Here is a 19,521-nt window from a genome sequence, read left to right on the forward strand (position 1 = left end):
TTCTTTTTCGTTTGTCTTTACTCATTTTAGCTTAGTGCTCATTTTCAGCAACGCCCTGCACATAGACACACGCAAACAGACACACGTTAAAACCTGGGAGCTGACCATTTCAACCACAATACTGTTGGCCACTGAGCAGCTCCACTGGAGCAGTTGGGGGTTCAGTGCCTTGCTCAAGGGCACTTCAGCTGTGTTATTCCTCTTCCTTTGCTTTTTATAAAATCACAAATGTATTTTTTTGCATGACTTTAAGCTGTTGTGAACCTTTATTGTTTTCCTTTACGGTGATCGGTAAAAATGGCCCCTGGAATGGAGGCAGCTGACATTGCTGTCGTAGCACTTTATTTTGTGCTGGTGCTGGGCATCGGGTTTTTTGCCATGTGGAAGGCCAATCGCAGCACTGTAAGTGGCTACTTCCTGGCTGGGCGCTCTATGACATGGATAGTGATTGGAGCATCACTTTTTGTCAGCAACATCGGCAGTGAACATTTCATAGGCATGGCTGGATCAGGAGCTGCAAGTGGCTTTGCTGTGGGAGCATTTGAGTTCAACGCACTTCTACTACTGCAGCTACTGGGCTGGGTGTTCATCCCTGTATACATCCACTCAGGGGTCTACACCATGCCGGAGTATCTGTCCAAACGCTTTGGAGGCAACAGGCTGAAGGTTTACTTTGCCGCCTTGTCTTTATTGCTCTACATGTGTGGTATCGTTTCAAACATGGCAACATGATATAACCACAATATTCCATCTAAATGGGTAAACATTGGAAGGTCTAATATTGTGCTAGGTGATTTTGAGTTTTGCAGTTAACAGTGTTTGGAGTCGGAAACAGTGTCTGTCCCATCTGGGGGGAGGCGATCATCAATTTACATTCCCAAGCACTCCAAAAGTTCTTGGCCATTGTTTAAGTTTCGAAGCCCAGGTGAGTGGGGGTCTGGGCAGGAAGAGATTTGAAGTCTGATTAAATCAGTTACACCCTGAGGATCCTGGTCTTTGTTCTGCAACAGCAGAACCCAGCTTTAGGTGTGAACTCAAAACAAATCACAGAGCCAAGTTCTTTTGTTAAGCAGGAGGTTGATTTCAGTACCATTGTTTTTATGCAAGGGTGGTGGTCAAAGTGAAACATCTGTTACTCGGTCTCTAAGATAGGGGGCAGAGATGAAGTTAGGTAAGGTCATGCAGACTGCAGATTGAATTTACACTGTATTATTCTGATTTCTTGGTAAAAGCTTATTTTGTATTAAGTAGCACAGTGTGAAAACATATGAGAGGAATAAAGTGGATAACTCTGGCCTGTGCTGTAAACCAAGAGAAATGTCATTAAGGAAAAGATTCAGTCTGGAGTAAATGTTGCTTGTATTGACACATTGTATTCCTAACTGTTGTTTGCAACCATAAAGGGTGTGAATTCATTCTAAAGCTTGAGAGATGTTGAACAAGAATTACTATACCAGTCTTTGTGTAAACGTAAAGTTTGATAAATAGAAATAAGACAAGATTGTTACACTGTATAACTGCTAAATGTGGGATACCAAGATGTAGGCGGGGACTCGACCACGACAACAACCCTGTCAGAATGTACTTGTGCTGGGATAGGCAGACAAAGGGATCAGGGGCTGGGCTAAAACTACGTGACCCCTCCCCTTGTTGACAGGAGGTGAACAGTGTATAAATGCTTTGTTGTTACTTGTGACTGGGCGCGCTGCTGATCGGAACCCACATGGCAGACGTCCCAGTCAGGCTGAAATAAATGATGCTTGACCTGAATCCTTGGACTCTGGACTTCTTTCAACTTTAAGCTTTCTTCAGGAAACCGGTATTAAATGCCCGCTCTTGTGATCGAAAATATACTACATATAATGGCGTTGTCGGCAGTCGTTTTTAATATTCTTTTCTTCTTTTTGGAGAGAAGGGTATACGAAAAGAACCTGATTTTTTGTGGTTTTGTTTTTGATTTTAAGGGCGATGGGCTGGTTTTCTGGAGAAGGGGTTTTTGGGGGGGTGAATCCAGGGTCTGAGGTAAGTGTGCTTTGTGGCACAAAAATGCTTCTAGAAGTCCGTTAAAGGTCTGGAAGCTTATAGTTCATTATTCTATTTCAATATCGAGTGATCTACTCACTAAGTCTATCCGCTTTTGTTTATTTGTGTTCAAAAGCGGCGGTGTTGACTAGATTGATATTATTATAAGGCTAGACAACCTTTTGGGTGGTTCTTAAATCGAGTGATATAATTACTGTAATGCTCACTTTTGTCTATACATGAGTGGCGATTCTGTTACCAAGTAAGGCTACACCTTTTGAATAGTTCCTAAATCGAGTAATATAATTACTTTAATGCTCACCTTTGTTTGTACATTGGTGGCGGTGTAGGGACTATGTAATAGGATGGTTAAATTATGTAGAACCTGGAATGGTTTCATTATCGAGCGGTCTAACTGCTAAAGTGCTCGCTCTTGTGTAAGACATAAGTGGCGATCTAGGGACCACACAATGGGATGGTTGTAATTTTTATAGAAGCTAGCCAAATAGATGGTTTCATTATCAAGCGGTCTAACTGCTACTAATGCGCGCTCGTGTGTGGATCCATGCATACATGAGTGGTGATAATGTAACCAGGAATACATTATAGGAGTTTGGATCTATCTCAATATCGAGTGCTCTAATCACTGATGTACTCCACTTTTGTTTATTTGCGTTCAAAAGTGGCGATATTGAATTAAATTAATATTATTAGAGGGCTAGAACACCTTTCTGAGTAAGTTCCTATATCGAGTAATATAATTACTGTAATGCTCACTTTTGTTTGAACATAAGTGGCGGTCTAGGGACTGCACAATGACATTGTTCTAATTTTATAGACCCTTACTGGCACGAATGGATGGTTTCTTTATCGAGCGGTCTAACTGCTAAAGTGCTCGCTCTTGTGTAAGTCTATGCATGAGTGGCGATATTGTAACTAAATAATGTAAATAGAGGAACAAATACTTCCACAGGGCCCAATTATAAGCTTTGGGCATTGTGTACAGATGTTCAAAGACATTGGCGCGTGTCGAACTTCGTGTGTCGCTTGCCCGTAAAATGACCTGTGGTTTTATTAGAAAGAAGAGTAAGCCTTGTACATATCTTGGGAACATTGCAAAATACTTGTAATTATGAAAATTACTATCGGCATAAGTCTAACAATTAGTCGAATCAAATCGTTGAGTAGTATAGCAGAATATGGTTTCTTCCTATGAGTATGTATTTTGTAATGTTCTACCGTGTAGGGAGAAAAGAGATACATTTAGGTACAAGGCATTGTTTATTTTGTGATCGCATGGGAGTTTTTTTTGGGGTTGAATTTTTTATGTGTTACGTTCGTAATGCGACTTTCTTTGTGACCGTTTTGCAAGCGGCTACTTCCAGGTTTATGGATGGACTTAATTATGTAGGCTTTTCGGTCTGCTTGGAGATGAAACGTCTTTGTGGGGTCATGGCTTTTCGGCTGTGTAATGATATCTTACTTATCACATTCGTGGTAAAGTTACTGTTCTTTTAATGTTGGTCTTGTGTAGGTATGTGTTGAGTCTTTGTTGTAGGGGCGAGTGGCATGTCTGTGAGTATGTGTGTTGGAGGTACATGGAGGAGATTTAGGTGATCAGAGGCTGCGCGCGCTGGACGCAAGGAGCGTGTGATCACTCTTACTTTGAGGTTACTTTGTGGCTTTTCGGCTGCGTACTGCTTTCTTAAATTATCACTTTCGTGGTGATGCAATTTTTTCTTGGACTGGACAATGGAGATGTGAGTGTGATTCTGTGTCTGTGTTTGTCTCGTGCGTGGATTTTTGACGAATGGTCTGTGATAGAGCGTGTGTGTATGTTGGGGAAAAGTGTGTGTGTGAATGTGTGTCGGCGAGCGGTCGTGTGTTTGTGGCGCATTTTGCGTCTTGTGGAGGTAGTTTTATTTTATTTTTTGTTGGACTGGATGTTGAGACTTTTTCGGTGCTTGGAATAGCTTGAATCCGGTGTTGTTTTTGAGATAGATTGGTGGATTTCATTTTTGTACAACACATCTTTTGCAAAGAGTGTTGTAGAGGGGTGAGATGAAATGATTGTTTAAATATTTAATTGATGAACAGAAACATAACGATTTAGTCTAAATGATAGTGAAAATAATTCTTGAAATGTTAAAGTAATCTACAAAAGAGGACAGTAAAAAGTGAATTTAGAAAAAAGGAAAAATTGGAATGTTACAGTATAATTGAAATAATAAGAGCAACGGTTAAAATTTGATCAACAATAGATTTGTAGATGTTCGTGTGAAGATATTTAAATATTGAGAGCTAAGGTTTTATTATATAGGAATGATTCGATTTGATTTGTGCTTCATTTATGACGGCTTAATTATTTAACTGGTCTAATATGTTGTTATGAGTGTGTTGTCCTTTTGTGTCAAATCAGGGCTGTTTTCGGAGAGACTGCAGCCAGGGGAATGCATGCCTTTGGAAGATCCTGTTATCTGGCCAGAAACAGGGTTGCTTGTGTTCTTTCTGAGAACACCAAGGTTTGAACACGGAGTGGAGAAGCATAACATGGCCACATTAGGATCTGTTGGTGGTACTTTAGAAATTGAGGGACATGTAGCTAGCATGTGTGCTTTGACTAAAAAGATACACTTTATTTAATTGACTCAGCCGTGAATAAATACATAGACAATGCTGATTTAGAAACTATGGTTTGGATATAATTGAAGGTTAAAATGGAGGAACTAGTAAGTAGAAGTTTCACTGGCTTTCTGATTGCAGGGGTTTGGGGGTTCATTCCAAAAAACACCTGAACTACTGCAACAGGGAGATATTTGTGATTCTTATTTTGCTAAAGTGAATTAGATTTTAGTTTATTAAATAGGAGATCTTAGGACAGAGTCATTGGTGGCCTTTGAGGGCCAAGAGAAGGGACTACACTTTTTTGTTCAGGTTTTTAAAAGGACATAGACTTTTCTCTTTTGTGCTAAAGTGTAACTGTAAAATTTGCCTTAAATTGAGTGACAGCGTATAGACAGTTCCCGGTCTGGATCACTATCCTTTTTAATCTCACGGATCGAGTATAATATTTAGAGTTTCGATAAGTGAACTAAATACTTAATTCAGTGGTTCAGTACTAGTGCTAAAAATAGGCTGAAATTCGTTTATATAAGGTAACAGAACAATATACAAAATCCAAGCATTTAATAGGAGATGTCTGTGTCTGCTTTGAAATTACCACATTTTGTTTGTTTGTTTATTTTTGTTAGGAACCAGGGAAAGAAAGAGAATCTGACGCAGTTTTAAGGTAAGTGTTGGTTGATGTGAGTTACCAGGGGTGGAAGAAGTCTTTTTCTGGTGCAGACCTAATAATTAGTATAGTTTTGGCAGAACCTTGAGGGTCACAATTAGGTGACTGGAGGGGAGTTTATCCTCAGGCTCGAGACGCCAGGATAGGAAAAGGTAGACAGATTAGATAGAAATTGACAGACAGATAGGGTGGTCTGCTTCATCTTGTTTAAAGAGACGTCACACCCTTGTGACGAAACATCACCCAGCACTGATCTTACACTGATCCTACACTGATCTTTGTAGATCTGTACTTAAGTAACATAGATTTATTAGGCTCTAAGGAGTGTACACATTTTGAAAATATTGAGAGAAAAATTCTGGTATTACTAAATCTAGGACCAAGAGGGGAAAGTTTTTTGCCGAGTATTTTCATGTCAGGAATGGAGTTGGAGAAGCTGGAGGAAGTTGGAGACACATGGTGGAGACAGTGAGTCCAGAGGGGGGCCACGGCTGACAATCCAGAGGGGTGACCATGGCTGAGTGGATGATGTTTAGCGTCGCTCAGGGAAGGGTCCCAGATGACACCAGACCAGACGACTGTGTGCTCCAGGTCTAGCAGTATGGAGATGACTGCTGCAGATGACAGAAGGTCTACCGGTTCAACACAGCCCTACAAACGTGTACTACAAGGTCCAGTTTGACAGCATGGAGCCAGGGAGGTCAACTCGTCAACTCAGCTCTACAAGTCGTCCCAGGCAGTGAACCAGGAGACGACAGGAGCAAACCAGGGGTGGTGTGAATCTTCATCAGGTCGTCACTCATCAGAGAGGAGGGCCAGACGTGTCTCATCCGTCTACTCATCGAACTACAGGACGGCAGAAGGAGACGTCAAGCGGACGGCTAGATGGTCCCAGAGTCCAGATCTGCAGGCCTTGGAGATTCAACCAAGTTGCTGTGTCCAGGTGAAAGTCGTATGCTCTCTCACAGAGAGTTAATCCCTGGAAGCCCGCGCATGGTTGATATGCCTTTTCATCGACGCCACTATAGAGAGGCCGCACAAGTTGCCAACTACTACGCCACCTCCCCATATCAATTCCATACCACACTTTCCTCTTACTCATGCCCCATCAGGTGTCATTGGAAAATGACACTATACCCTCACCCTTCATTTCCACAAAACCCCTTTCTTCCCCCTATCCCAAGCTGTGAACAGTTTCTGATTCAATGAACTGAGGATTTTCCAGGTGCAAACATGGACATTTGAGCAAAGAAGAATCCCGCAACTGCGCTTTGTTAGCTCAGGCGAAAAAAAGAAAAACAGAAAATCATTTCTGCGCGCGTGGACACTGAAGGACACTTTTTGTTACAGGATGCTATAAGATGTGTTTTGATCAGTAACCAAATGACGATTGTTTTGCAGGTTCAGTGGCATACATAAGCAGGTTGTTAAGTGTTGATTCTTCTTAGGTTGGACAGATGGCTGGAGGAGACTTTAACCCGGAGTTGTATTATTTCACAGGTTTGAAAGTTCCTTTGTGGGAGACGTTGTGAAGTCTCCCAAGAGGGGAATGTGGTATCGTTTCAAACATGGCAACATGATATAACCACAATATTCCATCTAAATGGGTAAACATTGGAAGGTCTAATATTGTGCTAGGTGATTTTGAGTTTTGCAGTTAACAGTGTTTGGAGTCGGAAACAGTGTCTGTCCCATCTGGGGGGAGGCGATCATCAATTTACATTCCCAAGCACTCCAAAAGTTCTTGGCCATTGTTTAAGTTTCGAAGCCCAGGTGAGTGGGGGTCTGGGCAGGAAGAGATTTGAAGTCTGATTAAATCAGTTACACCCTGAGGATCCTGGTCTTTGTTCTGCAACAGCAGAACCCAGCTTTAGGTGTGAACTCAAAACAAATCACAGAGCCAAGTTCTTTTGTTAAGCAGGAGGTTGATTTCAGTACCATTGTTTTTATGCAAGGGTGGTGGTCAAAGTGAAACATCTGTTACTCGGTCTCTAAGATAGGGGGCAGAGATGAAGTTAGGTAAGGTCATGCAGACTGCAGATTGAATTTACACTGTATTATTCTGATTTCTTGGTAAAAGCTTATTTTGTATTAAGTAGCACAGTGTGAAAACATATGAGAGGAATAAAGTGGATAACTCTGGCCTGTGCTGTAAACCAAGAGAAATGTCATTAAGGAAAAGATTCAGTCTGGAGTAAATGTTGCTTGTATTGACACATTGTATTCCTAACTGTTGTTTGCAACCATAAAGGGTGTGAATTCATTCTAAAGCTTGAGAGATGTTGAACAAGAATTACTATACCAGTCTTTGTGTAAACGTAAAGTTTGATAAATAGAAATAAGACAAGATTGTTACACTGTATAACTGCTAAATGTGGGATACCAAGATGTAGGCGGGGACTCGACCACGACAACAACCCTGTCAGAATGTACTTGTGCTGGGATAGGCAGACAAAGGGATCAGGGGCTGGGCTAAAACTACGTGACCCCTCCCCTTGTTGACAGGAGGTGAACAGTGTATAAATGCTTTGTTGTTACTTGTGACTGGGCGCGCTGCTGATCGGAACCCACATGGCAGACGTCCCAGTCAGGCTGAAATAAATGATGCTTGACCTGAATCCTTGGACTCTGGACTTCTTTCAACTTTAAGCTTTCTTCAGGAAACCGGTATTAAATGCCCGCTCTTGTGATCGAAAATATACTACATGTTTACCAAACTCTCTGTAAACTTGTATGCTGGAGCCCTGTTCATTCAGGAGTCACTGGGTTGGAACCTCTATCTGTCTATTATCTTTCTGATTGGTATGACTGCACTGCTCACAGTCACTGGCGGACTTGTGGCAGTAATGTACACAGATGCTCTTCGGGCCGTTTTGATTATTGTTGGAGCCCTCAGCTTGATGGCGATCAGCCTTGTTAAGGTGGGTGGGCTGGAGGGTGTTCGGACAAAGTACATGCAGGCTGTCCCCAATGTCTCTGCTATCTTGGCCAGTGGCAACTTCACTTATTCTGACTCCTGCCGCATTGAGCCCAAGCCTAATGCTCTGCACATGCTTCATGGACCTCTACTTGACCATACTGTACAATACCAAGTACATTTTCAAAAAGCCAAAGTTTAAATGGGGCTGAAGCGGTTTATTTATGTTTTGTCATAATAATTAAAATCCACAAAGTTACTAGTAGTAACTAAAGTTTTCAAATAATTGAGGTGGAGTAAAAGTATAATATTTGCCTCTGAGATGTATTGGAATAGAAATAAAAATATTGCAAATTGGAAATACTCCAGTCAAGTAAAATTACCTTAAAATTATACTCAAGTACAGTATTTGAGTACATGTACTTAGTTACTTTCCACCACTGTCAGCATTATATAAGATGAATTACTCACCTTCTGAAAAGATGAAAGAAAACACACTTTTGTTCCATAGCCCCACATTGTCTTGGTTTCAGAGATCATGGTTGTAAATATGAACTTTTGCCACAAAGTCTTTATATTCCATAATGTCCCATGACCCACGTCCGTGTTATTGACATTTTGACGATGCACGTTAGTCAAGTGGACCTGTGTTCCGTGAGCAGAAAGCTGTCAAGTGGCCTCCAGAAAATAAATCTGGTTTCCTTTCAAAACGATGTGCATTTCAGAATAAGATGTTTTTTAAAACTCTATCCTTGTAATGTTACAATTCAACACACGTTTTATTTTGAAATCATACTACTGGAAGTAGAAGTACCCAGGTAGCCTATAGTTGAAACTACTTAACTTCACGCGAAAGCAGCTGTTTATGCGGAACGGGGGGAGGAAAAAAAAGTCAGACAAACAGTGGGGGGAAATCACGGATCTGTGAGAGTGTCCCGTCGTCCCGTTTGACTTTTTCTTAACGGAACGGCGTTCCGCCACCGAATCTTTTACCGGAACGCCGTTCCGGACCGTGCCGGCCCACTTTCACCCCTGCCCTTCACCGTGTTTGTTTTGATCGTGGCTACCAGTACCGGCGCATTCAAGTAACAGCCAGGAAATGCGCTGTTCCCACGCTGACAAAGTGTTCAACAAAACCTTTTTTAAATTAAATTTGAGTGATATTATGGTAATGTTATTTCCATTCAAAGTAGTATTTCGATAGTTTTATTATGTTTTCATATATATATATATATATATATATATTTTTTTTTTTTCATTTTCCCCCCACTTTTTTCATTTTTGGGAAGATTCTTCCGCGTACCACCAGGGGGGGGCTCAAGTACCACCGGTGGTACGCGTACCACAGGTTGAGAACCACTGCTCTAGACGAAGACATGCCTTGGCCAGGGTTCCTTCTTGGCCAAACCCCGGCTTCCATCTGGTACTGGTGTGCTGACCAGGTCATTGTCCAGAGAGTACTCGCAGCAAAGAACATTGCTCATGCCAAGGGTTCCACACTCATGGCTGGATTTCTTAAAGTCCTGCCCATGTTTATAATTGTCATTCCAGGTATGATTTCCCGGATCCTATTTGCGGATGAAATTGCCTGCATTGGGCCAGAGCACTGCTTGGCAGTGTGTGGCTCTCAGGCTGGCTGCTCTAACATCGCCTATCCACGTCTGGTCATGTCTGTGATGCCTGTGGGTCTGAGGGGTCTGATGATGGCGGTCATGATTGCCGCCCTGATGAGTGATTTAGACTCCATCTTCAACAGTGCCAGCACCATATTCACCCTGGACATCTACCAGAGTGCTCGAAAAGGTGCGTCCCAGAGGGAACTACTGGTTGTGGGCCGACTGTTTGTGATGTTCATGGTGGCCATTAGCATTGCCTGGGTCCCTGTCATCATTGAAATGCAGGGCGGGCAGATGTACCTCTACATACAGGAAGTAACTGGCTACCTGACTCCACCTATCGCTGCCCTCTTCCTCCTGGGTGTGTTCTGGAAACGCTGTAACGAAACAGGTGCATTCTGGGGAGGCATGACAGGCTTCACACTAGGTACTCTGCGTCTGATCCTGGCATTTATTTATCGTGAGCCTCTCTGTGATCAACCAGATGATAGGCCTTCCTTCATCACACATGTCCATTACATGTATGTGGCAGCAGGGTTGTTTTGGTGGTCAGGGATTGTCGCTGTGGTGGTCAGTCTCTGCACCCCCCCACCAGATAAGGAGCAGGTTCGCACCACAACTTTGTGGGGGCTGCGCAACATTGAAAAGGTTCCCCTTAAGGATCAAGATGACATCGAGAAGAGCAATCGTAATGAAAGCCACCATAAAGATCTTTCCCTGGATGAGAGGTGTCTAGATGGGGCAGACATCAAGCTCCCTATCCCATCCACTGATCATGACCCAGCAACACCTGGCACAGAGACAACCCCGGCAACCACCTCTGGAGAACAGATTGGTAATTCGAGGGCAGATCTGATCAGGGATGAGGAAGGAAATTCCGGTATGGGTCTGAGTCTGCTCAATTGGTTTTGTGGGTACAAGGACGGAGCACAGACCACCACACCAAAGGGAAGCAAGGAGGATGAGAGGGTTATTATGGAGATGCTGTATGAGCCTCCCAGAATTAGACTGCTGCTAAATATGGGCCTGCTACTTGTCTGCTCACTGGGCATCTTCATGTATGTTTACTTCTCAATATAGTTTTGTCCAACACTGGACTAAGGGGAATATTGGTTTGGTACCATATTGGGGGTTGAGGAGGGGTGTTATTGTCGTTGAACAGTTGCATTTTCAAAGACAAGCTGTAATATTTACATTTAATTATTCAACTGTAATTCTGTTCTTTTTAAGATATGTTTTGGGCTTTTCTACCTTTAATGATGTACAGGAGGTAGACAGGAAACGAGGAGAGAGAGATTGAGAGTGACATGCAGCAAAGGTCGCTGTCAGGCTGCACTAGAGCCTATTCAACTGTATTTGAATGAAGTTTCGCTTTTTTTAAATCGTGTGACTGACGTACCAATTTTGGTGTGTGCAAATTGTTACGCTGATCCTGCACAATGAATCTACTGAGATTTGTTTTTATGGTGTTGTACTTTAAGTGAATTAAATATTTGCCTTTTTGTACCCTATTTACATTTGATTATTATTGTAGTTCTCTAATTGGGAATTTATTCAACTGTATTATTTTTAATGACTGAAATTGCTCCTTTTTAAAAATCTTGTAAAGCTTCATTGGGACTGACGTACAAATGTTGGTGTGTGCAAATTGTTACGGTGATCCTGCACAAACAATTTACTGGGATTTTTTTTTTTTACGATGATTAAAAACTCAGCATAAATAAAAAAGTCTAACTTTACGTCTTGAAAATATGAAGTGCTGCTTGGTTCTATGCAACAGGTGCTCTTTAGTGCAGTGGTTCACAACATTTTCATGTCAAATACCCCCAAACTGTTACATAATTTATTTGGCCACAGACGGCCATAAGTAAAGAATATGTACCAGGGACACAAATTCAAGCTTTTTGTTGTTGGATTACAGCAGATGTAGTACATTCAACTAAGGTGGGGAGATAACAGTGGAGAGAGTGAAACCTCTTCATATACATTCTGTCATTGGGTTAACTTTAGCTGGTGAAATAATAGTGAAATTAAACTTTTTTCTCATTTTGCTGGGGTGCCTCTGCCCACTGGTACAGGTACATGTACAAGATAGGCTACATAGAATACAGTTATCTTTTCCCCAGGTTTATCCTCCTATTCTGGTCTGAAATTGGCCTCAGATGATTAATCCATTCTGGCATGTGATGTCCCTAGTGTGCCCCTAGCCTGTTCAGGTTATTACAGTATATTTATAGCTTTGTAGTGATAAACGTCCTGTGCTTACTCCCAAAGGGTGTAAAGAAAACATTAAAAATTTATTTTTAATCATAATTGTACTTATACTTACACTACATACAATGCCCTCCACCAATAGCTAAAATATTGTGTTGGTCAAGTATTGATTCAATAATGTCCTAATGCTTTTTTGTCCAATTTCTCAGAAAATCTGACAGTGGTATGAAAAAGATGTGTATATTACAAGCAGCTATAACTTAATGGTGTTTGTACTGTCTATATGTATACAGTACATCAGGGGTAGGCAACAGGCCTCCCGGGGGCCAGAACTGGCCCGCCAGTGATAATATTTGGCCCGGCAAATAATTTTGTAAATAATTGACAATATCTGACTGACAGTCCCACATAGGTAGGCTATGGATAGCAAAGGCTTTGCATTGATGAAAGCGGGTAAACGCATAGTTCTATTTCCATTCTTTTCAATGTTATGTTTTCATGTCAACTTTCCTCTTTAGACTTTTGGATGAAAAACATCTCTCACATTTAAAAAACAAACCAAAACTGTGTTTCACACAGGTTTCACATGCCTTGAACAATACATTGTTTCTCTCTGTTCTAAGAGAGACCTTGAAACATGAAAGAGCTCTTGTTTGAAAAGAAGGAGTATGACTGTCTCCAGATAGGCTATATAAAATTATATACTTTTTGATTAACTAAATATCCTAAAAGTGACACATTCAAGGATGGGGCCTGCACAAAATGATTATACAAACATTTTTGTATGAACCTGTAACATTTGATTCCACATGCATTTCTATCAGTACAGTAGTTAAACCACATAGGCCTACCTCTTTATTTATTGATTTATTCACTTTTATAGCAATATCGTTATTATTATAAATGAGGTGGTTTGTCGCATTATCCATGTCCTTAATTAGTCATTGATAGTGTTCTGGTACACCATCTAATGACTTTGAAAAAATAAGAAAAAATGGCCATTGTTATGTATTAGCTCACCAATGGATACGATAGATCACATATTATATCAGTTCACTTATCTATGTCTCTCATCTCACCCTCTGTATTCTTTTAATCATGCTGTGTCACTGTGAAATACTTAATTGACCCAATCTCAGGCATCACCAAGATTAGGCCTACAGTAGCCTACATTGCAGCCCCAGAGCCCCTCACATGCAATGTTGAGAATTATATTTTCAGATATAACATTGAGAAAAATAATGAAATAAAATACAAGCAAGTGACTTCAAAGAGCAGACAATGTATGTAATGTATATGCATGTACACTATTGTATAGCTTATTTGAATGAACAAAATGACTGTAGGGTATAACTAATTATATCATAATTATAATGCTGGGTTCTATCACTATACAGAGAGGTGCAGATGGGAGCTCAAGTAAGACGCTACAAGCTAATAAAATTATATTGAACTAGACCATACCCGGTCGACGCATCGGTGGGGGGATATGCGCACATGATCTGGCAACCCGGGAGGCAGTTCGTCCCATAGCTGGGCAGCCCCGTAACCATGGCGACAGTGTTTGACACAAAAACGCTAATAAGAAGCTGAGATTTGGTGAAATTGAAAAACGGGCTTCACAGTTAAGTTCAGATGGTAATGGTCAATGGCTGTGTGCAAAATCAGAGCAATTGCTCCAGCCACTGAGGAGAACCGGGTAGCTTCACCTACTCACCTACCTACTCACCTACGCACCTACTCAAGATGGTTACTAGAATTATAGTAGGACTAGACCATACCCGGTCGACGCATCCGTGGGGGGATATGCGCACATGATCTGGCAACCCGGGAGCCAGTTCGTCCCATAGCTGGGCAGCCCCGTAACCATGGCGACAGTGTTTTACACAAAAACGCTAATAAGAAGCTGAGATTTGATGAAATTGAAAAACGGGCTTCACAGTTAAGTTCAGATGGTAATGGTCAATGGCTGTGTGCAAAATCAGAGCAATTGGTCCAGCCAGTGGGGGGAACCGGGTAGCTTCACCACCACTACAAACGCCACCACTACAAACGCACAGAGGTTACTAGAATTATAGTAGGATAGTAGGATAGTAGGATGAAAGGTTCCAACAATCCAACTACTCCACAGCAACTTTCCCCAATATTGGCCTGCCCCTGTGTGGAGAAATTTGGTATTGTAACACAGTAGCACGGTCTTTCAGGCAAAGTTGGCATGCACGTTTCATGGCAAACAAAATTCACAATAATTGACAAATAATGCTAAATAAGTAAATAATATGCTATATACAGTAATGTCTGTGTACTTCTGTACAATCAACACAGGGATAGACTGAGGCAGCCCATAAGACACAGGTGACTAGGGTTAACAAGACAGGTTACAGCTACAAGGGAAGCACAGGAACATTACTACAACATAAGATACACAAGAAACACATGGAATTATTAGACTAAACAACATAACTCAGACCTAGACACAGAACATACTAAACACAGAGCTACATAACTAAACAAGTAAACGTAAAACTAAAGACCAAAACCAAACAGTTGACGAACATCCAAGTCGAACATCCAGTCAAAGTCCAAAGGTGGAGGAGCGGGTAGATAGTCAAATGGCATGGGCTTCATATTTGTTCCTAACCCCACATGGCTCCAACACACAAAAAAAAGTGTGTTTAAGTGAATTAAATATTTGCCTTATTGGACATAAGCTTTTTCCCTCAATTTTGTATGATGGTTTCTCCATCCTTTCACATTGCATTTACTAATTTGCAGGTGTAGCATTTAAAGGTTAGTACAATGTAAAGTACCAATTTTCTCCGGTTAGAAATAAATAAACCATTGTATATAGGCTAATTATGAAGATCATAAGCTTTATTTCATTTGTATTACACCTTTTGCACAGGAGATGGAGCTGAATGTATTCCATGAACAGCATACGGTGATTCATCGACAACACAGACAGACGAGACAGAGATAACAGAAAAAGAGGTTACTTTGGGTAATGGGAGTACAGTAGGCTAAATAAATAACCAAATGAGTCACCTGAAATACTCAGAGTCTCACCCTTTTTCTTTTCTTTGTGATTGTGAGCTAACTTCTATAAAAAAAAGGTATTATATTGAAGCCTGGTGTACAATATGTTCACACATGCAACCTGCACTAGTAGGCCTGCTTGATTTGCCTGACTGACAAAATGTACAATACTACTGTAGTGCCGTGCCCGTTTGACTTTGAGACGTGGTCGTTCAGAGCACATGCCTGTTGCCGATTGTTTGGCCATTGGAAGTGTTGCTTGCAGCTTTGTCGAGAACTGCAGTATGGCTACTACTATCTTGAACTCCAATGACCTGCATCCCTTGAGTCATCTGTCAGCGCTATGCCCACCAAGTGTGAAGTCGATCGGATGAACAGTTCATGAGATAATGCAAAGGACAGACTGGATAGGTGGAACAGTGCTGCTTATGGTTGTGAGATGCTCTCTCTCACTTCTTATTACTTATAGGACAGGTAATAGTCTACCTGCAGTTTGTGGTATCTCTACTATATACCACAGGGTACACGTACAGCAAAATCTTGAGTGTTAAATGAACTCTGGGAATGTATAGCTCCATTTCTAAACTCGGACCCTTCCCCCCCCAAAAAAACAATCCACAGTAGTTAACCTCATGTCCTGGTGACATGAGGTTATTGAGCTTTCCGCAATAAGGTGGAACTGGCGTCATTTTACTGCTCAGTGTTCAGGTTCGGTACCCCGGTCTATACCCCACAAAACACAGAGACACTGTTTCCGTATCTGCTCTAGAACACTTTGCTCTGACGTCAGGCATTTCCGCTCTGACGTCAGGCATGTCCACTCCATATATGTACATGCCATATGCCCTTATGCCCATATGCATATGTCATACACTATGTATTGTACATCATACAACTAGCTTTTGACTCTGACTTTGTTTCTGTCATGTCAGCTATAGCATCCCTTATCTGACAAATTGAAGCAATCTGTAAAGATGGCTCCTGGAATGGAGGCAGCTGACATTGCTGTCGTAGCACTTTATTTTGTGCTGCTGCTGGGCATTGGGTTTTTTGCCATGTGGAAGACCAATCGCAGCACTGTAAATGGCTACTTCCTGGCTGGGCGCTCTATGACATGGATAGTGATTGGAGCATCACTTTTTGTCAGCAACATCGGCAGTGAACATTTCATAGGCTTAGCTGGATCAGGAGCTGCAAGTGGCTTTGCTGTGGGAGCATTTGAGTTCAACGCACTTCTACTACTCCAGCTACTGGGCTGGGTGTTCATCCCTGTATACATCCACTCAGGGGTCTACACCATGCCGGAGTATCTGTCCAAACGCTTTGGAGGCAACAGGCTGAAGGTTTACTTTGCTGCCTTGTCTTTATTGCTCTACATGTTTACCAAACTCTCTGTAAACTTGTATGCTGGAGCTCTGTTCATTCAGGAGTCACTGGGTTGGAACCTCTATCTGTCCATTATCTTCCTGATTGGTATGACTGCACTGCTCACAGTCACTGGCGGACTTGTGGCAGTAATGTACACAGATGCTCTTCAGGCCGTTTTGATGATTGGTGGAGCCCTCAGCTTGATGGCGATCAGCCTTGTTAAGGTGGGTGGGCTGGAGGGTGTTCGGACAAAGTACATGCAGGCTGTCCCCAATGTCTCTGCTATCTTGGCCAGTGGCAACTTCACTTATTCTGACTCCTGCCGCATCGAGCCCAAGCCTAATGCTCTGCACATGCTTCATGGACCTCTAGACGAAGACATGCCTTGGCCAGGGTTCCTTCTTGGCCAAACCCCGGCTTCCATCTGGTACTGGTGTGCTGACCAGATCATTGTCCAGAGAGTACTCGCAGCAAAGAACATTGCTCATGCCAAGGGTTCCACACTCATGGCTGGATTTCTTAAAGTCCTGCCCATGTTTATAATTGTCATTCCAGGTATGATTTCCCGGATCCTATTTGCGGATGAGATTGCCTGCATTGGGCCAGAGCACTGCTTGGCAGTGTGTGGCTCTCAGGCTGGCTGCTCTAACATCGCCTATCCACGTCTGGTCATGTCTGTGATGCCTGTGGGTCTGAGGGGTCTGATGATGGCGGTCATGATTGCCGCCCTGATGAGTGATTTAGACTCCATCTTCAACAGTTCCAGCACCATATTCACCCTGGACATCTACCAGAGTGCTCGAAAAGGTGCATCCCAGAGGGAACTGCTGGTTGTGGGCCGACTGTTTGTGGTGTTCATGGTGGCCATTAGCATTGCCTGGGTCCCTGTCATCATTGAAATGCAGGGCGGGCAGATGTACCTCTACATACAGGAAGTAGCTGGCTACCTGACTCCACCTATTGCTGCCCTCTTCCTACTGGGTGTGTTCTGGAAACGCTGTAACGAAACAGGTGCGTTCTGGGGAGGCATGACAGGCTTCACACTAGGTACTCTGCGTCTGATCCTGGCATTTATCTACCGTGAGCCGCTCTGTGATCAACCAGATGATAGGCCTTCCTTCATCACACATGTCCATTACATGTATGTGGCAGCAGGGTTGTTTTGGGTGTCAGGGATTGTCGCAGTGGTGGTCAGTCTCTGCACCCCCCCACCAGATAAGGAGCAGGTTCGCACCACAACTTTGTGGGGGCTGCGCAACATTGAAAAGGTGACAAGAGAAGTTGACATAGAGAAGAGCAATCGTAATGAAATCCACCATAAAGATCTTCCCCTGGATGAGGTGTGTCTAGATGGGGGAGACATCAAGCTCCCTTTCCCATCCACTGATCATGACCCAGCAATACCTGGCACAGAGGCAACCACCCCTGGAGAACAGATTGGTAATTCGAAGGCAGATCTGATCAGGGATGAGGAAGGAAAGCGCGGCATGGGTCTGAGTCTGCTCAATTGGTTTTGTGGGTGGAGGGAGGAGGGAGCACAGACCACCACACCAAAGGGAAGCAAGGAGGATGAGAGGGTTATTATGGAGATGCTGCATGAGCCTCCCAGAATTAGACTGCTGCTAAATCTGGGCCTGCTACTTGTCTGCTCATTGGGCATCTTCATGTACGTTTACTTCTCACTATAGATGTGTTCACTGAATTAATGGGCAGATTGATTACAAAAAAACTGATTAAAAAACAGAGGATCCGAGCATTCAGTGTACAAATAAGGAAACAGCCATTATTAATACAAGGCAAAAGTCAACATGTTTTGACCTACAAAGATCTTCATCAAGGCTTAAAAAAGAAAAGGTGCACATTGGTTTGGTACAGTATTAGGAGATGAGGGGTGTTATTGTCAAAGATTTGACAAACTGTAATTTTTATTTTTTTTCATGTACCTATTATACACCTCGGGAACTTCAGTTTTCAGCTTCACCAAGCTGAGTGCTGCCCACAGAGGAGCGCGGGGGGGGGGGGAGCAGTTAGGGGTTATGTGTGCTCAGGGACTCTTCAACACATTGCTGAGAGCTGGAATCGTACCTGAGACTGAGACCTCCGGGACCTCCGGGGTCCTAGGCGGGCTCACTAACCATATTACTGTAGTTCAAAGAATATCTACTGGGATAATTGCCTCCGCCAGAGGTGGAGAGTATGTTTTCGTTCTTGTCCTTCCGTGTGTCCGTCCGTCTCAGCCAAGCTAACATTGGTCAAGCTTCATGTGACACGTGACAATATGTCACGTGTCACGTTGTCACCAATGCTTTGATTGGCTAGCGAGACGCATGACGAAATAAAATCCTATAAATAGGTGTGTCACTTCAAAAAAATATATATTCTTTGAAGTGAGCTTCCATCAGCCAAGCTAGCATTGGTCAAGTGACACGTGACAATATGTAATATAAATAGGTAAGACAGGATTAATCAGGAACAGTACTGGCGGAGACCTGTGCTCCGAGGAGCACATTTTCTAGTTTTTTTATGGTGTACTTTAGGTGAATTAAATATTTGCCTTATTGGACATGGACATTGGACTTATTTACCAATTTTGTATGATGATTAAATGCTTTTTGTCTTGTGCCCTCCCTTCAAATTGTAAGTTGCAGGTGTAATATTTCAGTGTCTGGGTCATCAATTCATTTTCCATTATTGGCCATGTTGTATACTTCTTTCAACCATACTCAGATGATAACAGCATCATCACATAGTAGATTAGATCTTGGTTATATATATTGTGCTGATCTGTCTATTCCAAGTGGTAGACCAAGTGTTCAACATTCAAATAATGAAACTTAAATAATTAAGACAACTACACAAACCACAGACATGAAGCCATCCGCCATGCCAGAATCCAGACCAGAGGCATCCTCCTACCCCGGACACAAGAGACTTGCATACTATTAAAGGTGCAGTGGCTACAATGGCCCGCATCCCTTGAGTCCTCAGCAAAATACGCACGCCAAGTGTGAAGTCGATCGGATGAACAGTTCATGAGATAATGCAAAGGACAGGAC

At 42.5% G+C, this 19,521-nt stretch overlaps 1 protein-coding gene across 1 annotated transcript; it reads left to right on the forward strand.

The window, feature by feature from the left end:
• Positions 1-297: 297 nt before the first annotated feature.
• LOC311051377 (uncharacterized protein) lies at positions 298-18,153 on the forward strand (the record flags this gene model as incomplete). The annotated part of the gene is made up of 5 exons (XM_084065941.1): positions 298-701; positions 8,022-8,383; positions 9,600-10,926; positions 15,799-15,853; positions 16,036-18,153. The coding sequence occupies 5 exons, from the start codon at positions 298-300 to the stop codon at positions 18,151-18,153; spliced, it is 4,266 nt and encodes a 1,421-aa protein (XP_083922067.1).
• Positions 18,154-19,521: the final 1,368 nt, after the last annotated feature.

Source organism: Gymnoscopelus microlampas, assembly GCF_963454915.1.
Source record: "Gymnoscopelus microlampas genome assembly, chromosome: 9".
NCBI lineage: Eukaryota > Metazoa > Chordata > Actinopteri > Myctophiformes > Myctophidae > Gymnoscopelus > Gymnoscopelus microlampas.